At 41.5% G+C, this 25,595-nt stretch overlaps 1 protein-coding gene across 5 annotated transcripts in view; it reads left to right on the top strand.

Annotated features, from left to right (window-relative positions):
• The window catches only part of LOC137423820 (RING finger protein 24), a 67,083-nt gene that overhangs the window by 17,470 nt on the left and 24,018 nt on the right, over positions 1–25,595 (top strand). For 2 of the 5 annotated variants that reach the window (XM_078773693.1, XM_078773694.1), the window contains 4 exons: positions 5,515–5,557; positions 5,744–5,785; positions 17,689–17,768; positions 18,022–18,178. In XM_078773693.1, the coding sequence (XP_078629819.1) occupies positions 5,515–5,557; positions 5,744–5,785; positions 17,689–17,768; positions 18,022–18,178 (322 nt within the window). Of the gene's footprint in view, positions 1–5,514; positions 5,558–5,743; positions 5,786–17,688; positions 17,769–18,021; positions 18,179–25,595 lie in introns of those variants that run through there. The other 3 variants (XM_068111350.2, XM_068111351.2, XM_078773696.1) reach the window with 3 other exon arrangements.

The raw sequence follows: 25,595 nt of genomic DNA on the forward strand, positions 1-25,595 counted from the left end.
GAAAACTACATAGGTACCTTTGAGAGGCCTTTACACAAAAACAAAGTCAAGTTAATATCTAATTTTCATTTTTTCTTGAAAGATATAATCTTGGCTTTAACTCAGACCAGTTTCAACGCTTCTTTGTCATATTACATGCATATAATTTGCATAAATTAGACCGTCAATAAAAAACAAGGAAAAACAAAGAACACATTTCTACTTTTATCTTCAATGTCACCTATCATTCTTTTCACACAAAACTTGGTACATGTATTATACATGTGTTACCCTACTACCTGATGAGAGGATTTTGTGAAATTATGTCAAATGTTCACTAATTAGCTAATTATGCCAATTACCAGATAAAACTTGGTTGTCCTTCAATAAATCCACAATTGCTACTCCTATAAACAAAAGCCTTCATCATTTTAAAGGAAGTGATATTCTGAATATCCTGTCCAAATTTCAGCCCAAAAGAATGATGCAAATTAAAGTTATAACAAATTTCATGCAAAATATTATATTTCTTGTAAATTGCGTGTAAAGATAACATTAGATATTTTAAAGGAAATACTGAATGAGTTTATACAATACGTATGAATCTAAACCGTAAAAACATAGTTTTTTTTAGAAGAGGCATATTGGAAAGTTCACCAGTACTACACCCTTAAGCAATACCTCCAGGAACGGGGAGTAGCCTCCAGCCGTACGGCGTATAACCCCTCGGGTAACGGCCAGGTTGACCGTTACAATGGGATCATATGGTGAGCGGTGATAATGATTGTGAAGACGCGCGGTTTGCCTCTGCAGTCGACAGTCGTGGGAGCGAGTGTTACCTGAGGCGTTTTATGCCATCCGAGCACTACTCTGTACATAACCTCCATCCACCTTTGGTGGCGGAGGTAACTAATAGCTTTGGGAATCTCGCCTTGAGAACTTGAGGGTCGTTTATCATTCATTATGGATGGGGTTGGGAGAGTTTAGGTGTTATTATATAACAGATGAATAATAATTATATGATTACAATAATTATTATAGAATATAATACGGTATATAATATATTGTTACGTTTGTGGGGGGGGTAGGCAATGAAATACCTTACTCCAGGTAGAAGTGTATAGATTACCCATGCTCCGAATGTCGCGATGAAGAAGAAACCCCATGTACCATAAGTAGCGATCCGTTAGACCATTTGTCGTGTAAGAGTGTATCTTTGTTCCCATGATGAGGGGTGGGGTTTTGTTAATTAGTTATGGATTAATGGTAAATCACCTGTATGTAATTACCTCTGTTATTTCCCCTCTGTTCCTTATGACAATGCAGCACACACACATAGCCAGACAATCGGCATGCATTATAACAATAAATAAAAGTAACCGGAACAGGACATTGGAAACTAACGCTGATACCACCGACCTGGTGATCACATAGGCCGGCAAGTGGCGACGAGGCCACGCCCCAAAGAACGATTGGTCATGATGGCGATAGTGATGTGGTGGCGGCCGTTGATTGGATCGTGCGCGAACATCGCCGGGTGACGTAAGAGCCGAGAGAACAAAAGACTGTGTTCCGACATTTTCTGTCTCTTTGGTGGCGAACAGTCGTGTCCTGATATTTTCTCTCTCCGGGCTGGCCTCCATAGCAAACGGTCGATATTTACTTTCTCTTGTGCCAGGGACATTGAAAGGGAACAGTCACATTTTATAGCGCTTTTGCGCCAGGGACATTGGAGGTTTTGACGATCGTGAGGAGGGGCGGTTGCGGCTCGTGGACTCTGGTGCGCTTGGCCGTAGCTTCGTGACAGCTGAGGGCCGTGCCGAGTGACCCGGAGAGATGTCTGTGCTGGTGAAGCGGAAGACGCAGACTAGCGCAGCTGGGTGGACCGGCTGCGCACTGAGGCCTGTTCCCACGCACGGACTTCGCGCCAACCAGTGTGTGTTCCCGTGCAAGGATGTGGGGGCTGTGGCGATTCCTGACGGGGTTCAAGAGACACTCAGAGCTAAGTACCTAAACAAACGTGCTTTATTTTCACATTTATTTTCCCTCTTGTATGTACATGGGTCTGTGTGGGAGCGCTCCATTTAGGATTTTATGTTTTTCCGTGCATTCTTTTGTTGCTGACATTTCTTTCAATAAAGCCGGTATTTTTGCATTTTTAATCCCGTGTCGGTTTGGATTGATTATCGCAGGGTCAGACGTCCAGTGAAGCTAAGAGCTTCGCTGCCTCTTCCCTCCCCCACCCCTCCCGCATGTATTAACTCCGCCATATTTGGATTGAACGCCTCGGAGTGTTAAGCTCGTTCTGCTATCCGTTTCCTTAGAGGATATTAATCCCTAGGAACGTGACAACTGGTGTCAGGAGTGGGATGCGAAATTTCTGACACCACAACAACTGGTGTCAGGAGAGTGGGATTTGGACTCTCGGTGTCCGAGTTGACACCCGCTGGGTGCAAATTGTGCTCAGCATTTGGATACTAAATGTATCGATCTCTTTTTAATCTCTTTTTAATCTCTTTTTTTTCTTTCTCTCTCTCACTCTCTCTCTCTCTCACTCTCACTCTCACTCTCACTCTCACTCACTCACTCGTCCAAATTTTTGGTTGATTGGTGTCGGGAAGAGCGCAAGGCAGCGCAAATTTAAATTAATTTTCTTTTTGTCCGAGGTAAAATACGCTTGCGGGCAAACCGCTAGGTCAGCACGTAATGGCGGACGTGAACAACATGGCCGAGCGGGTGGAGGATCCCGGAGAATATGGAAGCGAGTAATCTAAATATGTAATCTAATTTTCAACCTTGCTCATTCATTTAAATGAATATGCTCTTGCATTTAAATAGGGGGCACCTCCGGGACACAAAGGTGATCCCGGGGGAGGAGGCTGTTTCACAGCACCACTTGGTTGTCTGCGACATAAGGGTGAAAGGTGCGAGGAGAGCTCGGCGGGTGAAGTACCAACCGAGAATGAAGGTGTGGAGGTTGAAAGAGGTGACAGTAAGGGAGGCATTAAAAGAGAGGCTGAGTAGGGTAGAGGATGATGTGGTTGAGCTTGAAAGTGGTTGGATGTCAATGAAAGCTAGTCTGTTGGGAGCCGTTGGTGAGGTATGTGGATGGACAAAAGGACCACCGAGGCACTCGGAAACATGGTGGTGGGATGTTGAGGTTGGAAAGAGGATTGACGAGAAGAGGAAGAAGTTCAAAGAGTGGCAGAAGGCGAAGGGTACGGGAGCAGAAACAGCAGAGCATGAAAGTTATGAGGCAGCCAGGAAGGCTGCAAAGAAAGAGGTAGCAAAGGCGCAGGAGGCATGTAGGAAAATGTTCGGAAAACGCTTGGATTCGGAAGAGGGTCAGAAAGCAGTATTCAGGATTGCAAAGCAGATAGCGAAAGAGAGGTGTGATGTGATGGGGGTGAGTTGCTTGAAGGATGAAGTGGGACAAATCGTTGTCGACCCAGATGGAATTAAAGGAAGATGGAAAAGATATATGGAAATGCTGTTGAATACAGAGAATGAATGGGATGGCAACATAGAGAGTAACCCAGTTTTAGGACCGGCAGAGAAGATAACTGAGAAGGAAGTTGAGGAAGCGATAAAAGCAATGAAGAGTGGAAAAGCGGGAGGGCCGACGGGAGTTGTGGGAGATATGTTGAAGGCAGCAGGAAGTTGGGGTGTGAAGAGAATGACAGAGATCTGTAATTTGGTGGTGAAAGAAGGCCGCATTCCAGTGGATTGGGAACTGAGTACCCTCGTCCCTCTATACAAGGGGAAAGGTGACCCTCTGGAGTGTGGCTCGTACCGAGCGATAAAGTTATTGGAGCATGGAATGAAGGTATTGGAAAGGGTGTTGGAGAGGAGGATAAGGAAGAAAGTGAAGATCGACGAAATGCAGTTTGGATTTATGCCAGGAAGAGGAACGACAGATGCGCTTTTCATTGTGAGGCAGTTGCAGGAGAAGTACATGGATAAGAGGAAGAAGTTGTTTTTTGGGTTTGTTGATCTCGAGAAAGCATTCGATAGGGTTCCACGCAAAGTATTGACATGGGCATTGAGGAAGTTAGGAGTGGAGGAATGGTTGATCAGAGTAGTGATGGCAATGTACAAAAGAGCACGCACAGCTGTAAGGACGAAGGATGGGAACAGTGGTGAGTTTGAGGTGAAGGTGGGAGTGCATCAGGGGTCGGTACTAAGTCCACTACTATTTGTAGCTGTGATGGAGGTGCTGGCTCAGACCGTAAAGGAGGGTTTACCGTGGGAGTTGTTGTATGCAGATGATCTGGTGTTGATTGCGGAAAGTATGGATGGACTGAAGGAAAAGATGAACAAGTGGAAGGAATGTATGGAGACAAAAGGTCTGAAGGTGAATATCGGAAAGACAAAGGTGATGGCAAGTGGTAAAGCATGTGGTGAGGTGGAAAGAACTGGGAAGTGGCCGTGTGCTGTGTGTAGGAAGGGTGTCGGGGTGAACTCCATTCAATGTACAATGTGTGCTGAGTGGGTTCATCAAAAATGTAGTGGTCTGAGAGGGTCATTAACCAGTGTGGCAGCTACATTCAAATGTAAGGTGTGCACAGAGGGAGCTGCAGATGGAGGAAATGTTGAGTTGGATCTTGGAGATGGCGTGAAGCTGGAAGGTGTGAAAACATTTTGCTACCTCGGAGACATGCTGAATGGAGAAGGTGGATCAGACTCGGCAACGGTTGCTCGAGTGAGATGTGCATGGAAGAAGTTTCGGGAACTGAGTGGCATGCTGATGAGGAGGAGAGTGTCGCTGAAGCTGAAGGGAAAGGTGTATGCTGCATGTGTGAGAAGTGTTATGATTTATGGGAGCGAGACATGGGTAATGAACGTAGAGCAGCAACGAAGGCTGGAAAGGGTGGAAATGCGAATGGTTCGATGGATGTGCGGAGTATCGTTGAGAGAGAGGAAGACAAATGATGAATTGCGAAAGATGATGGGAATATTGCCTGTGATTGATGCTGTGAAGAGAAACAGGTTGAGATGGTTTGGTCATGTATTGAGGAAGGATGAAAGTGACTGGTTGAGAAGAGTGATGGAAGTTAATGTAGAAGGAAGTAGAGGACGGGGAAGACCGAGAAAGACTTGGCTAAAGATGGTGGAAGAAGAAATGCGGGCAAGGGGGTTAACAAGGAGAGATGCAGAAAATAGGGCAAAATGGAGAAGATTGTCATGGGGACCGCAAGGCTAACCCCCGCTCTAGCAGGGAACATGGCCTTAAAATGCATGTTGTTGTTGTATTCATTTAAATATTGACGCCTTTCCAGCTATAACTTCTGAGGAATCGGATTTCACGATCATCCACAGTTTTAGGGCTACATTTGTGATCAAACGGGTTCTTCAGTGATTGTGGTGTTTACACTTGAAGTGCAAACGTGGCTCTATGATTTGTCTGTGTTTGACTTTGTTTGCGGCAGGGTGGGTCGTGGAGGTCTTTATTCTGTTTGGTTCACCAGATGTTTCTTCACCTTGTCATTGCGTCAGCTTTCAATTTGATTGGTTTGTTTTGTCAATGTGCTTTAGGCTGAGATTGAAGGCCCAGCGTGAGATGAAGAAATACAACGAGGTGAGAATGAATTTATTGCCTCCACCGTTTCCCTGAACTCCACCGTTTAGTCGATTTCGTAAGCACGTGCTCCAATGTGGATGGTCTCCTTGGTATTTCCCTTCTTGCATATTGACAGTCATTTTTTATTTATTTAAAAGAACTAGTCACATGACTTGCCTAATTGTGTGTGTCCTCTGTGCGTAGGTGATTCGTAAGGAAAAGGCTCAGCACTTTGATGCATATGAGGTGAGTACTTTTTAAGGTTGTAAATAAATAAATATATATGTTGCTGCCCTATTGCCCTAATCTGACAATGTGAACCAAATATGAAAGATTTGAGATTGTCGTTCCAAATGTTGCTCGTCAATTTGCGTGTGATTGGTAATCTCTGAATGGCTTTTCCTGAGCTTTGCCCTTGTGCCACGTACCGTGCCACATACTATGCCATGTTGGAAAGAAACCTCCTCGAGGCCTTGGAGCATCTTATCAAGGAGCCTTGCATTCTGTTCGTACGTTTGTCAGATGCACCACATTCCTGCTATTTGGCACATTTCTGCTTTTTTATTTAATTATTTTGCTTTGCAATTAGTCGGCTTTTTAAAACGCTTACTTTATTATCTAGTTAATAGGTAAAAGGTCATTATATTTATATATTTCCAAAATAACGATCTTCCCTTGGTGCCGTTTTCTCCTGGCTTTGACCACTTTGCCAAATGCTCACCTGCATCCTCCAGAGACCGTTGGCTCAGAGACTTTCCGCATAACTACACGAAACATATCACCAAACTTGGTGGGTTCTTTAGCAACCTCTCGGATGAAAGTAATTGTCTCCTTCTGGAGCAAATTGGAGTTCCATGTGACGCTATTGGTGCTCAAGTGTTTAATATGGTTGGGATTTGAGTGCAGATCATGAGTTTTAAGAAAGGAATCAATTGCTGGCCCTCTGATGTCAGGGTGAGTTAGTTCTAAGCCTGACATGCGTGTGCGAGCGCCTAGTTTTCTTCTTCTTCTTCTTTGTTTTTTTAAAATTACCTCTATTTACCATTTGAGCTTCAGTGTGTCTGTCCAGGCCATAATTTTTTTTTTCTTTTTTTACCAATTGAGCTTTTGTCATCAAATAATCAATAAACCTTTTATTATGAAAATATGGAGAACATAATTTATATATTTTTTCGCTGTTATCATGTTTATGTTGAGTAGGAACCGGCCATGGATGGGCTTTGCATTTTGAGATTCTTTCTCGTTGTCCCATGACACTCAGATAAGATCGGAGATTGGGAACGTTAAAATGAGCTCCATCCGACCGACCAATCATGTGTTCATGTATTTTTGTGTGCTGGTGCATGATATTTAAAAAAACCCGTTGAACATTTAGCTTTCATATTGCAGATATCTATTCCTCATGACATTACCTCAACCTGATTGTCATGGCGGTGATTGGCTGAATTCTGTTGCCACGGTAACCTGGCTTGTGTACACAATATTTCAAAAAGGTTCAGGATTTAGGGTTCATATTGCACAGATCTATTCCTCATGGCGCCCAAAAGGGGGGAGACCTCGAGTATCAAGTAATTGTTGCCTCCGCTACGGAAGGTGGATGGAGGTAATGTTTTCACCCTGTTTGTTTGTCTGCCTGTGCTGTTGTACCAGTTCACTGGTAATTCCCTGTTTGTCGTTAAAGGCGGCAAAAAGGGTTGGCGTCAGGAAGGGCATCCGGCCGTAAAACATTGCTTCAAAAAGGGGACCGAAAAACAACAACAACCACGGTCCCCGAAAAAGGCCAACCCCCGCTTTGCGGGGAAAAATGGCCTCTAAAGGTGGTTTTTTTTTTTGTTTGTCTGCCTGTGAACAGGATATCTCTGTTATGGACAGATTAAAACTAAACTTGCTGGACAGGTTGTGTATGTGACAAGGACGAATTGCTTTGATTTGGTGAAGATTCGGATCCAGACATGAGAATTGTCTATTTTTTACGAGATTTAAGTGAATCTTCACCATTGAGAGATGTGGCCAAAAACGGTATAAAGCATGATGTTTCAAAAAGTTATGTCTGGGTTATGACACGAGGTGGATGAGTTGATTAGGCGACAAGAACAAGACGATTCAATTTTGGTTCAGGTCCGAGTCCAGATCTGGCCTATCGGTGGAATACAAAACGTAAACTGTTCAGCCTGGCGGAGGTATGCACACTACCGAATACCATTCTAGCTATACTTGTGTTAGTGGGTGTAAAGTTCAACACAGCTGGAGATCCTTCTGTTTGGCTCGACAGCCACATTTATAAGCTGACTGTTGTTGGTCTGAGTCTTGGTTCAGCAGTCAGCACGCCTAACCTTCGAAGCTGCTTTGAGTTAGCAAACTGGTTGCGATGGGATTCTGCAAAAGTTAAGCCTTGCTGTGTAGCTTGGCGCCAATCTGCTCTTCTCTTCATTTTGTCCTCCCACCACTCAAGGGTGATGCTTGCTGCCCTCACATGTCATTTCAGGTCAGGTCAGGTATGGGAGCATGTGCCGCCGGAGCAGCATGTCGCCGTGTCCACTTTCACTCCAGGGGCCTCTGCCTGGTCATTCCCCAGGCAGATGCCTGGCCCATCACCATATACTTGGGATGCCGATCAACCTGCTGCAACCACGAGGCACGTGGTTGGCCCATTAGCCTCCTCCACTCACGAGGCTCCCTCGCTGAGAGAATCTGGTGAGCAGGATTAGCGTCAAGAAAACGGGCCACATGTCCATACAGCCGCAGTTGACACTCACTGACTATCCAGGTAACAAATTTCATCCTAGTCTCTCTCAGCAAACGGCAGTTGGACACAGTCTGACCCGTAATAGGCAAGGATTCTTCAAAGAGACCTGGTACTGAAGGAGTTAAGTCTTTGTCTCAGATCCTTGGCCAGAGTCAAGGTCTCACATCCGTAGAGCAAGACTGGAAGCACCAAGGACTTAAAGACTCAGACTTTCGTCCTCCTTCATAGGTACAGACAGCGCCACATCCCTGATCCAGTGAATCCATGACCCTCCAGGTCCAACTCAGACGTCCAGCAACATCAGGCTCACAACATGCGGAGACATGAATATTACTGCCAAGGTAAGTGAACCTCTGTGACGTCAACATTTTCGCCACAAACGGGTACAGACAAGATAGCAGCATCCAAGATGTCATTGAAAGCCTGGATCTTGGTTTCGACCCAGTAGGCACATAATCCCAGCCACTCCACCCACTCATTCAGTGCCTGGAGGGCCCCCATAAGGATATCCAGACTCTCCACAAGGATGACTGTATCTGCGAAATCAAGGTCAGAACTCTTGACATTCCCAAGCAATGCACCGCAGCTCAATCTTTCTGACATCCTCCCCAAAATCCGGTCAATTCAAGTGCTAAATGTGTGTGTGGGGTGAGGGAGATGGAGGGGAATGGAGAGGAATGCACACCCCTGACAAACTCCAGTAACAACTGGAAAGAAGAGAGAGATGGCACTACCACACCTCGCAACACTCTCAGTTCCAGAGTATAGTTCAAAAGTCAGATTGACCATTTTGGTGGCATCCCACAAAGACGGAGAATCCTCCACAGGGCAACTGATTCACTGAATCGGACACTTTGTGGAGATCAGCATAGGCTACAAGCAGCACCTGCTGAAACTCTCACCTGTGTTCGGTGAGGACCAGAAGAGCAAGGGATACGGTCAATAATTTAAAAAAAAAATTATTTTATTTTATTTACAAAGTCGAGGCTTGAAGAGCTAACACATAAAACACATTTTTATTTTTTTTTAATTTTTTTGTATACTGAATCGAGGCTCGTGAAAGAGCTATGAACTAATGCTTAACCTATCAAAATAATCTGTTATGTCTGTAATAATGATTGGTATACACTATCCTGTACATGTACCCTGAGATTTTAATCCCGTCATATTGCTCATATTCATGAAACATCTTTAAATGTTCTGCTACTTCCATTTCTTAGACATGAACTGTGTGCCAGTGAACCCTACCTGGCACCATTACACAAACTGCACAAACATGTTTGCTGGGGGCAGCCATGGTTGTCAATTTCTAATCTGCAACAAATAAGAAAACAGTTTATGACAACACACCACAATAAGACAAAGGTAATGTAAACAAAAACCCATACAGGACTGTGCTAGGATAGGCCTACTCTCGTGTATATGAAAATATTAAACAGGAACAAATGGAAAATTGGTATCGAAGTTCTAGGGACAATGAACAAAAACAAATCCCGATTTACGCTAACAGACTTGTAATAACACCATTTTAACGTGTTTATTTGATCATCTGAGAGATTTATGGTTACTAATTTACACTCTTTAACTTACATTTTGTCATTTATCGGCCATCACACATTAGACAAATTACATGTGGAGCATGTTCCAATGGAACATTGTTCCATGTGATTAAACGAATTTAATCCCCTTTTATCAAACACTAAAACAGTGTTGTTAATATAAGTTAATTAGGCAACAAAAGAAAATAATTGTCACAAATAGTCTACATGTCTTCAAGTTAAAGGGCAGTAGACATCTGTTGTTGATAATGATTTTACCTGCAAAACGACTATTTGAGACATATTTTAAGAGCCCAACATTGCAGAATTTGTGAATCATCTACTGTGACTTCCTGTCATATTCCTGTGCACTTGGGCTATGGTGGCCTATAAGTGATAGGGGAAGCGGTAGAAAAACGAATTATAATGAATAAAATAATTGGTAATCTAAGGTAAACTATTGGTAAACTAAGTTAAATAATTGGTTAAACTAAGTTAAATAAAACTGAATAATAATAATAATAATAATTCATTTATTTTGTATAGCGCTTTTCCAGAAGCCCAAAGGCGCTTTGACAGAGTGGAAAACATAATGCATAACAATACATGAAAACAACAATTGCAAAAAGACAAGAATCAAGAAAACAAACAGCAGCGATATACGGCATATATATAAGACAAGAATCAAAAAGACAAGACAAGAATCAATAGGGAAATATTTAAAGCAAAAGGAGGGAGAAGGAGAAGAGATAGTCAGGGGTTAAATGCTGTGGGTTGAATGTTGAATGCAGCGTTGAACAGGTGGGTCTTTAGTGATGTTTTGAATGTGGTGAGTGAGGAGGAGTCTCTGATGGTGTGAGGTAGTGAGTTCCAGAGGGTGGGAGCAGCGATGGAGAAGGCCCTGTCCCCCCAGGATCTGAATTTGGTCCGGATGGAGGGGGTCAGGAGGTTGGTACCAGCAGAGCGGAGGTTGCGGGTGGGAGTGTGTCTGGAGAGGAGGTCAGCCAGGTAGGATGGGGCCAGGTTATGGAGGGCTTTGTATGTCAAGAGGAGGATTTTGTACTGGATTCTCTGGGGGATGGGGAGCCAGTGAAGCTTGTAAAGGACGGGGGTGATGTGGTCACGGGTCCGGGAATGAGTGAGTAGACGGGCAGCGGAGTTCTGAATGTATTGGAGTTTATTGGTGATTTTTGAGGGTGAACCATAGAGGAGGCTATTGCAGTAGTCCAGACGGGAGGTGATGAAGGCGTGGATGAGGGTTTCTGCAGCCGTGGAGGAGAGGGATGAGCGGAGACGGGCAATGTTTTTCAGGTGAAAGAAGGCTGACTTTGTGATCTGTTTAGTGTATTTGTCGAAGGAAAGGGTTTGGTCAAAGATGACGCCAAGATTCCGGATGTGAGGGGAGGTGGATACTGGGATACCGTCGATGTTGAGGGCAAAGTTATGGGTGGATTTTGTGAGCGTTTTTGGGCCAATGATGATTATTTCAGATTTATCACAGTTAAGCTTGAGGAAGTTGATTTGAAGCCAGGATTTTATTTCAGTGATGCAGTTTGTCAGGATAGAGTGGGTGTCGGTGGAGACGGACTTGGTGGAGATGAAAAGCTGGATGTCATCGGCGAAGCAGTGGAATTGGAGACCATGACGGCGGATTAAGTGACCGAGCGGGGACAGGTAAAGGATGAAGAGGAGGGGGCCAAGAACTGAACCTTGGGGGACACCTTGGGGGAGGGGAGCAGTGGGGGATTTGCAGTTATTGATGGAGATGAACTGGCATCTGTCAGAGAGGTATGATTTAATCCAAGAGAGGGCAGTGCCGGTGACGTTAAAGGTGGATTCAAGTCGGGTGAGGAGGATAGTGTGATCGATGGTGTCAAAGGCAGCGCTGAGGTCGAGGAGGACGAGAATGTTGAGGTTGCCAGCGTCAGAGGAGAGGAGAAGGTCGTTGGTGATTTTGAGGAGAGCAGTTTCAGTACTGTGGTTGGAGCGGAATCCGGATTGGAATGTTTCATACAAGTTATTGGCAGAGAGATGATGTTTGAGTTGAGTGGCTACAGCGCGTTCCAAAACTTTTGACAGAAAGGGTAGGTTGGAGATGGGTCTGAAGTTGTTTAGGGTGTCAGGGTTTAGACCAGGTTTTTTTAGAATGGGGGTAACAGCAGCAATTTTGAGGGAAGGTGGGACGATGCCTGTAGACAGGGAGGAGTTTATTGTTGCAATGATAAGTGGAGAGAGAGCAGGGAGGGAGGCTTTGACAAAGCTGGAGGGGATGGGGTCAAGAGTGCAGGTGGCAGTTTTCATTCCTATGAGGAGTTCAGAGAGGTCAGTAGGAGAGATTGGGGAGAACCGAGACAGGGGATGGCAGGACAAGGGGGGGCAGGTGGTTGGAGGGGGAGCGGGTGCGGCGGTGGTCAAGCTGTTGTAGATGTTGTCAATTTTGCGTTGGAAGAAAGAGAGGAAGGAGATGCAGTTGTCTACTGTGAATGACTGGGTGGTGGTGTTCAGGGGGCGGAGGAGTTTGTTTATTGTCGAGAAGAGTGCTTTTGGGTTTCCGGAGCCAGAGTGGATAATTTGAGAGTAGTAGGCAGAGCGGGCGCGGGAGAGGGCATCTTTGTAGTGTTGTATGTGGTCCTTGTAGGCTTGGGAGTGAACTGTGAGACCCGTTTTATTGCGGAGTCTTTCAAGTTGGCGAGCACGAGTTTTCATCAGGTGGAGTTCAGGGGTAAACCAGGGAGCAGAATGGGTGAAAGAAACTGTTTTGGTTTTTACAGGCGCAAGCTGGTCAAGGCAGGAGGAGAGAGTGTGGTTGTAGTAGTCAGTGAGGTCGGAAGGGGTGTGGAGGTCAATGAAGGGAGAAGTGGACATTTTTTCAGAGAGGGTGGATGAGAATGAGGTAGGTGAAAGAGCGTTTAGCTTACGGAAGTTGATTGTGCGATAATGCCTTGGTGTTGGGGCGGGGATGTTGATGGTCAGAGTGATGGCTAAGTGGTCAGAGAGGGTGAGGTCGGAGCCATAGAGATGGTGCAAATTTAATCCAGTGGAGCAGACAAGGTCCAAAATGTGACCACGGATATGGGTAGGAAAGTCGACATGTTGAGTGAGGTTAAAGCAGGTGAGTAAATCAGTGAAGTCAGTGGTTATTGTGGAGTCAGTGGAGTCCATGTGGATATTGAAATCACCAAGGAGGAGGATTGAGGGGGAGAGGGAACATAGCTGGGTCAGAAAGTAGGAGAAGTCAGACAGGAATGATGGGTGTGGTTTGGGAGGGCGGTAGACGACAGCCATGACTGACTGCGTGTGACCAGAGAGTTTTAAAGCCAGGTGTTCAAATGATGGAGCAGATGAGATGGAGATGAGGTTGGTCTTGATGTCTTGACGGTGGATAACGGCAATTCCACCACCTCGGCCCTCCGAGCGTGGTTTATTGACGTAGGAATATCCATTGGGTGTGGTGAGGTTGAGTGTGTAGTAGTCCAGAGGTTGTTGCCAGGTTTCGGTGAGACAGAGAAAGTCCAGTTTGTTATCCAGGATGTATTCGTTCAGGATGAGGCATTTATTGTTGAGGGACCGGGTGTTGAACAGGGTGAGCTTGATGTTGTTTTGAACAGCAGGGATGAATTCAGGTGATTTAGCCAGGGTTCGTAGGCAAGAGGTGCGATCGTGTGGGTTGCTGTGACCAGGTGCGCTGGGACGAAGAGTGAGAGTGCGCTGAGCCGACCAGAGGACGGGGATGGAGTGACCTGATTGCAAATAAACAAACTTGCGACCGGAGCCACGGTGAATGTACCTGGGTCGTCGGAGGAGTCCATTTGATTTGATGGCAGAGATGCATGATGGGGTGGAGCGGGTATTGAGCAGAAGAAGCCTTGCGGCGGAGTACTTCAGAGCCATGCCAGGCAGGAGCGAAGGGACGAGTACGAGGCCAAGGTCGAGGAGGCAAAGCGGCAAACGCAGCGGCAAACGACTGCAGCCGCTAATCAAGACCACAGCGGCAAACAAGGCCACAAGGCCACCGGCAAACAAGGCCACGGCCACAATCAACGGGAGCGGGCCTTTCGAATTCCGTATTCCGTACCATCAAAAGCAGATTCCGTTATCCAGCCGGAGAACACGCGGCACGTGCGGGTGTGAAAAGGCAGGACAGGTGTGAGATGTCAGGTCAGAAAGGTAGAAGCAGACCCTGTACATCCATCCAGTCGGAGAAGCGGCGAATATGCAACGCCAGCGTCCTCTCGCAACCGAACCCGGAAGTGAATGAATGAATGATCGTTTTAAGGCCATTTTCCCCCCACTAGCGTGGGGGTTAGCCTTGCGGGCCCCATGACAATCATGGTTCCCTTTTTGAGGCAATGTTTTTATGGCGTGATGCCCTTCCTGACACCAACCCTTAGTCGCCTCTTACGATGTGCAGGGATACGGTGTACCTATTCTAAATCGGGGTACACACCAGGATCATTCATCCCAGCAAGCTGGTGCTCAATTTGCCTAAGGAAATTGACGACGGAAGGATGACAGGCTGCATCAACCCCCCTGGCGTTAATTCAGTGATCGACCGGGATTTGAACTTGGGGTCCAAGGATCCCAAGCCAGCACCCTAACCACTAAGCCAACACCAGGCTTTAAGTTAAATAAAACTAAGTTAAATAATTGGTAAACTAAGTTAAACATTGTTTGATTAAATCCTAATACTGGTATATTGTGGAGCAAAATGGTGTATAATGTGTCCATATGATCAGAGGTGTCGAGAGGTGGGGGGGGGGGGGGGGGGGGGTTGCTGCCTTGAGGCCTGGGGTCCATTGAGTGGCCCGAGCTTCTGTAATTTTTTTTAAACAGCCTACAGTGAAACCCCTCATCGGCTCATCCTCATTTCCTCATCGTTACATTTAAACCCAGAAGCTGATTTTGCTTTCTTGCCGGAAACAAAACATTTACCAGTTAATGGTACAGTTTCAAACTTTACATAAAATGGTTATTAACCATAAATGTGCATTACAAAGAAATGGGTTTTGTGTCCTCTTTGTCCAAAAAAAATTATTAACCATCTCGACACATATTTTTTGCCAATCTTATGGAGAAATATTGTTCAACCGTCGAGGGTGCGAATTGATTCAATCGGTCCAAACGTCCCGCTATCTCCTTTATTTTCGATCATACTGCTAAACTAGAACGGCACTCAGTAGACAGCATACCTCCGCCAGGTGCACAGTTTAAATTTTGTATCCTAGAGTACACCAGAAAATCACAATATGGAATCGGTTAATCAAAATCATTCGTCCACAACTTTTTGAAATATCCTGCTTTGTATCGTTTTTGGCCCTATCTCCCAATGGTGAAGAATCACTTTAAAAAAAATTATACTAGCCGGATCCGAATCTAGATCTTCACCAAAATTGAATAGATTCTTCCTTGTCACACACACAACCGGTCCATCAAGTTTCCTCCAGATCCAACCATAACTTTTTGAGATATCCTGTTATATGTTGGTTTTAGCCCCATCTCTCAATGGTAAAGAATCACTAAAAAAATTAAATAATTATCATATCCGAATCCATATTTAGATCTTCACTAAAATCTCATTTCGTCCTTGTCACATACGCTACATCTCAGCAAAATTTTGACCAAATCCATCCACAACCTTTTGAGATATCTTGTTTCACAAACAGCCAGACAGGGGTGAAAACATAACCTCCATCCACCTTTGGTGGCGGAGGTAATAAAAGTGACCATTTGTTTTCATAAAGTCTTGTTTTTCATTAAAGAAAGTTCCTTAAAAAGTTATAAAAGAGTGAAAGGGTGGGGGCTCCGAGGTTGTTTGCCTGAGTGTTGGCTCTTGACGTGCCTGGAAATATATGATCATTAAAATCAAGTGTCTACACTTATTTATACAAACATACCTGAAAATATGTCGATAAAATTTTGCATGTTTTTAATAAAATAATTACATTTTGAAAAGAAATATGTTCCAGTAATGAGTTAGTTATTTATTCTATTATTTAATATTTATCAGAAAGTATTCATAACATTTGATACCATAAGCAAGACTATTTGTGAATCATTATCATCTAAACCTGGAAAACGTATTATTTACGGTTTTGTAACACGTCATATACTTTGACCTAATAAAAAAACATGGTTCCCCATGAATGAATTTATGAGAATTTTGTCTGTAGTGTTACGGATTCGTCACTTCCGCTGTTGTGGTTTTCATCCACTTGACATGTTTCTGATATTATGTATTATTATTATTCTCAAAAGGTTTATGATTGAGGAACAGCTATCTAAAGTTAAAAAGGTCAACTTAAAATGATACAGGAAATCGTGCCCCGAAAAACGGCGAGCGAGGAAAAAGAAGGCGTGAGGACAGTGAAACGACGTGGTCTGAAAAAGCTCTGTACCTAGCGTGGTCGAGCGTACATGGCGAGTGAACTTTGAGTCCTTGAAAGGAATATCGTGCGATCGGTGTTATCGCTGTGTTGTGGAAAAGCCTGTGAAGCCAGGTACAGGGTTGAGATTCCGGAGAATCTTCGTCTCAAGGCAGCGGCTCGAGTGAGAGTCGTCCGCCATTTCGCCCCGTGCGCTGCCTTCATCGGAAAAGGTTTTTTGTCGCGTCGGCTGGGCTTATCCTCCGGGTGGTTTGCCGGGGACGGCTGTGCAATAAAGCGGCGTTTGAGGAGGACACGGCGATTCGCTGATGGAACGGCAAACGTGTACGCGCGCGTCTTTGGAGATTTTCCATTCTACCACGAGTTTGCCGGGTGTTGGACCACGTGACTTCGGTGTCGCTTTGACCGCCTACGCCTCAATTGATCTGGATCGGACATGGTTCCAACGATCGCTGGAGCGAATCAACTTCGCCTTGGAGGGTTATAGAGACATTGAGGAGGGCTCGGTTCCATTTCCTGGGAGTGCCGTGAGTTTGGGGTTAAGTTACTAGATAAGGTGGTACCATCTTAAGATATTGATTGTAGGGTTGATTACTATTATTGTTGTATCGTGATTCCTGTGTGCTCTTTAATATATTCTTTGGTTGTGGATAACTCATAGTGTGGTTTCCCTATTGATTTTGACACGGAATAACATATATATACCTTTCTGCCGGGGTTCCTCTCGGGGTTCGGAGGTTACCGAGACCAGGAGATTGTAGAGGACTCCATAACAGTAGTTACAGGACAATAGCATTTCGTACCAAAAACGGTTATTATCGAAAATGTCCGGGTTTGGCATTTTCATGTCGATTTCGACTCGACTACAATGTCGTCGTCTACTACTGCTTCGCCATTTGGTTCACAATTGCCTTTGTTATAAATTGGATGCCATTGCCTCTGCTGCTCACTCCACCGTCAAGTTGATCATGACATGCTCGATACGACGACGTCTCGATGTCTTCTCACATTCTGACTCTACCCTGGTTTCACAATTCTGAGATTGTGCTGATGCATTCTCGGTAACCGTTTCCTTTATTATTGGATTGGCCAATGACAGTTTAAGGTAATTTGGTAAAGTGCTTAAAATCTAGTGGGTTTTCTATTGCAAACATCTTGGCACAAATGTGACTTCACTAGTATTTGGTTAAACGACTTGTTTATTCCAACCGCTTGGAATCCAGACCACAGTAGACTGACTCGGTGTGTGGTCACTAATTTTGGACGTGTCCATATGATTGGGCTCTGTGGGTGGTTTTGGCCCCGCTCGCTACTCCCACACCCTTCCCCATCTGCTCCCTCATCGAGCACTTGGCAATACATTGGTATGTCTTGTTGCTCGGGCCTTATAAAGATTAATGTTTTTGGTAAATGGGTTTAAAGTGCTGAGGCTTTTGCTGTGATGTATTTTTCTTCATGCCACCCTTTAAAATCTTTTTGCAGACGTGTGCCGTCTGTTTGGAGGACTTCAAAGTTAAAGACAAGCTTGGCATTTGTCCGTGCCGACACGCCTTCCACAAAAAGTAAGGTTTGGATGGCTGTTACGTCTGAAAGTGGAGATTTTGCTTTTGGTACTCTACGCTTGTGCGGTTACATACATTATTAACAGGGGGGGGGGGGGGGGATGGGTGGAGGGTGTGGGTGGACCCTTCTATGTAATGGTAGGACGTTGGCTTGTGGGGATTCTTCAGCTGGCCTCTACAACTTTTGCACCACTGCGAATGTGAGGCACATGACACCTGTGTAAATGTGGTGACGGGTGCATTCCACGCTCAGGAATCTCGTGATGTGTGCAAGGAATACTGCCAATCGCTGGTTCCGGGTACATTGCTCGACATGGCATGTGATGATGTTTGACAATGGGTATCTTGTTGATTGCTCTGCAGCACTTGGTTCATCGCTCTGGAGGAAATCAGTGAATTGCGTTTGGAAGGCAAGTTGATGACAATTGGATTGTTTGTTTATTGTTCATGACAATTGGATGGTTTGTTTATTGTTCATGACAATTGGATTGTTTGTTTATTGTTCATGACAATTGGATTGTTTGTTTATTGTTCATGACAATTGGATTGTTTGTTTATTGTTCATGACAATTGAATTGTTTGTTTATTGTTCATGACAATTGGATTGTTTGTTTGTTGTTCATGATTATTGGATTGTTTTTGTTCATGATTATTAGAATGTTTGTTTGTTGTTCATGATGATTGGATTGTTTGTTTGTTGTTCATGATTATTGGATTGTTTTTGTTCATGATGATTAGAATGTTTGTTTGTTGTTCATGACAATTGGATTGTTTGTTCATGACAATTGGATTGTTTGTTTGTTGTTCATGATGATTGGATTGTTTGTTTGTTGTTCACGATTATTGGATTGTTTTTGTTCATGATGATTAGAATGTTTGTTTGTTGTTCATGATGATTGGATTGTTTGTTTGTTGTTCATGATTATTGGATTGTTTTTGTTCATGATGATTAGAATGTTTGTTTGTTGTTCATGACAATTGGATTGTTTGTTCATGACAATTGGATTGTTTGTTTGTTGTTCATGATGATTGGATTGTTTGTTTGTTGTTCACGATTATTGGATTGTTTTTGTTCATGATGATTAGAATGTTTGTTTGTTGTTCATGATGATTGGATTGTTTGTTTGTTGTTCACGATTATTGGATTGTTTTTGTTCATGATGATTAGAATGTTTGTTTGTTGTTCATGACAATTGGATTGTTTGTTTATTGTTCATGACAATTGGATTGTTTGTTCGTTGTTCATGATTATTGGATTGTTTTTGTTCATGATGATTAGAATGTTTGTTTGTTGTTCATGAGAATTTGGATTGTTTGTTCATGACAATTGGATTGTTTGTTTGTTGTTCATGATTGGATTTTTTTTTTTGTTCATGACAATTGGAGTGTTTGTTTGTTGTTCATGACAATTGAATTGTTTGTTTGCTTGTGATGATTGGATTGTTTGTTTGTTCATGATGATTGGATTGTTTTTGTTGTTCATGATGATTGGATTGTTTGTTTGCTGTTCATGACAATTGAATTGTTTGTTTGTTCATGATGATTAGATTGTTTGTTGTTCATGATGATTGGATTGTTTTTGTTGTTCATGATGATTGGATTGTTTTTGTTGTTCATGATGATTGGATTGTTTGTTCATGATTTTTGGATTGTTTGTTCATGATGTTTGGATTGTTTGTTTGCTGTTCATGACAATTGCATTGTTTGTTGTTCATGACGATTAGATTGTTTGTTGTTCATGATGATTGGATTGTTTTTGTTGTTCATGATGATTGGATTGTTTTTGTTGTTCATGATGATTGGATTGTTTTTGTTGTTCATGATGATTGGATTGTTTGTTCATGATTTGGATTGTTTTTGTTGTTCATGATGATTGGATTGTTTGTTCATGATTTGGATTGTTTATTGTTCATGACGATTGGATTGTTTGTTTGTTGTTTATGACAATTGCATTGTTTGTTTGTTCATGATAATTTGATTGTTTGTTGTTCATGCTGATTATATTGTTTGTTTGTTGTTCATGCTGATTGGATTGTTTGTTGTTCATGATGATTGTATTGTTTGTTCATGATTTGGATTTTTTTGTTGTTCATGATTTTTGGATTGTTTGTTCATGATGATTGGATTGTTTGTGTATTGTTCATGACGATTGGATTGTTTGTTTGTTGTTTATGACAATTGCATTGTTTGTTTGTTCATGATAATTTGATTGTTTGTTGTTCATGCTGATTGGATTGTTTGTTGTTTATGATGATTGGATTGTGTTACGGATTCGTAACTTCCGTTATTGTGGTTTTCACCCACTTGATGCAGGTCTGATCTTATGTACTATTATTATCTTCAAAAGGTTTATTATTCAGGAACGGTTATCTAAAGTTAAAAAGGCTAACTTTAAATGATACAGGAAACCGACCCGGAAGAGGTGAAGAGGAAGAAGCGGCGCGAGCAAAGTCGGAGAAGACGCGTGACGTCAGCGCTCCATAACGAGCAAGGTCTACCGGCGGTCGTGAGGGAATTTTGCGTTCCTTGAAAGGACATCCGGCGATAGGAAGTATCGCTGGAGGGGGAGAAATCTGCGTAGTCAGATTTGGGGCGCTGTGATTCAGACGAATCCTCACCTCGCCGCATCGGCTCAAGCAGGAGCCGTTGGCCATTTTGAACCCCGCGCTTCGGATACCAACGAAGGTTTTGCCGCGTCATCTTCACAGCAACATCCTACCGTCTGTCGGGGATGTGTATGTGCAACCGCTTCGTCTCCAATTACGTTGCGGTTTGCTGAGTGAGCGGTGAAGGTGCGCCTCTGGAGGGCGCCCATGTACGGTTTGGCGGGGCGATCTCCAAGGCCAACTGTACGCGCTTCGGATATCGACTGGAGAGTGAGATTCGGGCTTCGACCGGATTTCGTTCTATCGACCGCTGGAGTGAATCACATTCGCCTTGGGGAAAAGTTATAGAGACATTCAGGAGTGTCCTTTCACTCACGGGCAGAGCAGTGAGTTACCTGACTTTATATAAGATGTTGGGCCCTGGTGTTGGGCTAGAACCCTGGTGTTGGGCTAGCGGCTAGGGTGCCGGCTTAGGATCCTGGGTTCGAATCCCGGTCGATCGCTGAATGAACGCCAGGGGGGTTGACTCAGCCTGTCATCCTTCCGAGGTCGGCTAATTGAGTACCAGTTCACTGGTAATTCCCTGTTTGTCGTTAAAGGTGGCAAAAAGGGTTGGCGTCAGGAAGGGCATCCGGCCGTAAAAATTGCTTCAAAAAGGGGACCAAAAAACAACAACCACGGTTCCCGAAAAAGGCCAACCCCCGCTTTGCGGGGAAAAATGGCCTCTTATTATTATTATTAAAGGTGGTTATTTTATATATATATATATATATATATATATATATATATATATATATATATATATATATATATATATATATATATATATATATATATATATATATATATATATATATATAAGATATATATATGGAGTGCACTCTTAATGGCCATCTGTTATACCGTTATTCCTGTGGGTGATTTCTAATACAATTTTGTTCATTTATAATCATTGGTGTGGTTTCACTATTGATTTTCAACACAGGGTAATATATCTTTCTGCCGGGGCTCCTCTCGGGGTTCGGAGGTTACCGAGACCAGGAGATTGTAGAGGACTCCATAACAATTGTTTGTTTATTGTTCATACTGATTAGATTTTTGTTTGTTGTTCATGATGATTGGATTGTTTTTGTTGTTCATGATTATTGGATTGTTTGTTCATCATAATTGGATTGTTTGTTGTTCATGACAATTACATTGTTTGTTTGTTGTTCATGATGATTGGATTGTCTGTTTGTTAATGACAATTGCATTGTTTGTTGTTCATGACGATTAGATTGTTTGTTGTTCATGATGATTGGATTGTTTTTGTTGTTCATGATGATTGGATTGTTTGTTGTTCATGATGATTGGATTGTTTTTGTTGTTCATGATTATTGGATTGTTTGCTCATGATAATTGGATTGTTTGTTTGTTGTTCATGACAATTGGATTGTTTTTTCCTGATGATTGGATTGTTTGTTGTTCATGACAATTGCTTTGTTTGTTGTTCATGATGATTGGATTGTTTTTATTGTTCATGATGATTGGATTGTTTTTGTTGTACATGATGATTGGATTGTTTGTTCATGATGATTGGATTTTTTTTTTGTTGTTCATGACAATTGGAGTGTTTGTTTGTTGTTCATGACAATTGAATTGTTTGTTTGTTCATGATGATTGGATTGTTTTTGTTGTTCATGATGATTGGATTGTTTGTTTGCTGTTCATTACAATTGAATTGTTTGTTTGTTCATGATGATTAGATTGTTTGTTGTTCATGATGATTGGATTGTTTTTGTTGTTCATGATGATTGGATTGTTTTTGTTGTTCATGATGATTGGATTGTTTGTTCATGATTTGGATTGTTTTTGTTGTTCATGATGATTGGATTGTTTGTGTGTTTTTCATGACGATTAGATTGTTTGTTGTTTATGACAATTGCATTGTTTGTTTGTTCATGATAATTTGATTGTTTGTTGTTCATGCTGATTAGATTGTTTGTTGTTCATGCTGATTGGATTGTTTGTTGTTTATGATGATGATTGGATTGTTTGTTCATGATAATTGGATTGTTTGTTTGTTGTTCATGACAATTGCATTGTTTGTTTGTTGTTCATGATGATTGCATTGTTTGTTTGTTGTTCATGACAATTTGTTTGTTTGTTGTTCATGCTGATTCGATTGTTTGTTTGTTGTTGATGACAATTGCATTTTTTTGTTTGTTCATGTTGATTGGATTGTTTGTTTGTTGTTCATGACAATTGCATTGTTTGTTCATGATGATTGGATTGTTTGTTCATGACAATTGCATTGTCTGTTGTTCATGGCGATTCGATTGTTTGTTGTTCATGACAATTACATTGTTTGTTTGCTGTTCATGATGATTGGATTGTTTGTTGTTCATGATGATTGGATTGTTTGTTTGTTCATGACAATTGCATTGTTTGTTGTTCATGACGATTAGATTGTTTGTTGTTCATGATGATTGGATTGTTTTTGTTGTTCATGATGATTGGATTGTTTGTTGTTCATGATAATTGGATTGTTTTTGTTGTTCATGATTATTGGATTGTTTGCTCATGATAATTGGATTGTTTGTTTGTTGTTCATGACAATTGCATTGTTTGTTTGTTGTTCATGATGATTGGATTGTTTTTGTTGTTCATGATGATTGGATTGTTTTTGTTGTTCATGATAATTGGATTGTTTTTGTTTATGATTGGATTGTTTTTGTTGTACATGATGATTGGATTGTTTGTTGTTCATGATGATTGGATTGTTTGTTTGTTGTTCATACTGAATAGATTTGTTTGTTGTTCACGATGATTGGATTCTTTTTGTTGTTCATGATAATTGGATTGTTTGTTTGTTGTTCATGACAATTGCATTGTTTGTTCATGATGATTGGATTGTTTGTTTGTTCATGACAATTGCATTGTTTGTTGTACATGATGATTGGATTGTTTGCTCATGATAATTGCATTGTTTGTTTGTTGTTCATGACAATTGGATTGTTTTTTTCCTGATGATTGGATTGTTTGTTTGTTGTTCATGACAATTGCATTGTTTGTTTGTTGTACATGATGATTGGATTGTTTGTTGTTCATGATGATTGGATTGTTTTTGTTGTACATGATGATTGGATTGTTTGTTGTTCATGGTGATTGGATTGTTTGTTTGTTGTTCATACTGATTAGATTTTTGTTTGTTGTTCATTATGATTTGATTGTTTTTGTTGTTCATGATTATTGGATTGTTTGTTCATGACAATTGGATTTTGTTTGTTGTTCATGACAATTGGATTGTTTGTTCCTGATGATTGAATTGTTTGTTGTTCATGATGATTGGATTGTTTTTGTTGTTCATAATGATTGGATTGTTTTGTTGTTCATGATGATTGAATTGTTTGTTGTTCATGGCAATTGCATAGTTTGTTTTTTCATGATGATTGGATTGTTTGTTTGTTCACGACAATTGCGTTGTTTCTTTGTTTGTTCATGATGACTGGATTGTTTGTTGTTAATGACAATTGCGTTTTTTATTTGTTCATGATGATTGGATTGTTTGTTGTTCATGACAATTGCATTGTTTGTTGTTCATGATGATTGGATTGTTTGTTGTTAATGACAATTGCGTTTTTTATTTGTTCATGATGATTGGATTGTTTGTTGTTCATGACAATTGCATTGTTTCTTGTTCATGATGATTGGATTGTTTGTTTGTTTGTTAATGCCGATTAAATTGATTGTTTGTTGTTCATGACAATTGGATTATTTGTTTGTTTGTTGTTCATGACAATTGCATAGTTTGTTTTTTCATGATGATTGGATTGTTTGTTTGTTGTTCACGACAATTGCGTTGTTTGTTTGTTGTTAATGACAATTGCATTGTTTATTTGTTCATGATGATTGGATTGTTTGTTGTTAATGACAATTGCATTGTTTATTTGTTCATGATGATTGGATTGTTTGTTGTTCATGACAATTGCATTGTTTGTTGTTCATGATGATTGGATTGTTTGTTGTTCATGACAATTGGATTATTTGTTTGTTTGTTGTTCATGACAATTGCATCGTTTGTTTTTTCATGATGATTGGATTGTTTGTTTGTTGTTAATGACAATTGCGTTGTTTGTTGTTCATGATGATTGGATTGTTTGTTGTTCATGACAATTGCATTGTTTGTGTTCATGATGATTGGATTGTATGTTTGCTTGTTAATGTCGATTAAATTGATTGTTTGTTGTTCATGACAATTGCATTGTTTGTTTGTTGTTCATGACAATTGCATTGTTTGTTTGTTGTTCATGCCGATTAGATTGATTGTTTGTTGTTCATGACAATTGCATGGTTTGTTTGTTGTTCATGATGATTAGATTGTTTCTTTGTTGTTCATGATGAGTGGATTGTTTGTTGTTCATGACAATTGGATTGTTTGTTGTTCATGCTGATTGGATTGTTTGTTGTTCATGACAATTGGATTGTTTGTTGTTCATGCTGATTGGATTATTTGTTGTTCATGACAATTGGATTATTTGTTTGTTTGTTGTTCATGAGAATTGTATAGTATTTTTTTTTCATGATGATTGGATTGTTTGTTTGTTGTTCATGACAATTGCATGGTTTGTTTGTTGTTCATGATGATTAGATTATTTCGTTGTTGTTCATGACAATTGGATTGTTTGTTGTTCATGCTGATTGGATTGTTTGTTGTTCATGACAATTGGATTGTTTGTTGGTCATGCTGATTGGATTATTTGTTGTTCATGACAATTGGATTATTTGTTTGTTTGTTGTTCATGAGTTGTATAGTTTTTTTTTTTCATGATGATTGGATTGTTTTTTGTTTCTTCATGACGATTTGATTGTTTTTTGTTTGTTTATGACAATTGGATTGTTTTTTGATCATGACAATTGGATTGTTTTTTGTTTGTTCATGACAATTGCATTGTTTGTTTGTTGTTCATGACAATTGCATTGTTTGTTGTTCATGCCGCTTAGATTGATTGTTTGTTGTTCATGACAATTGCATGGTTTGTTGTTCATGATGATTAGATTGTTTCTTTGTTGTTCATGATGAGTGGATTGTTTGTTGTTCATGACAATTGGATTGTTTGTTGTTCATGACAATTGGATTGTTTGTTGTTCATGACAATTGGATTATTTGTTTGTTTGTTGTTCATGAGAATTGTATAGTTTGTTTTTTTCATGATGATTGGATTGTTTGTTTGTTGTTCAT

The sequence above is a fragment of the Myxine glutinosa genome, chromosome 3 (genome assembly GCF_964187855.1).
Source record: "Myxine glutinosa chromosome 3, kmMyxGlut1.1, whole genome shotgun sequence".
Lineage (NCBI taxonomy): Eukaryota > Metazoa > Chordata > Myxini > Myxiniformes > Myxinidae > Myxine > Myxine glutinosa.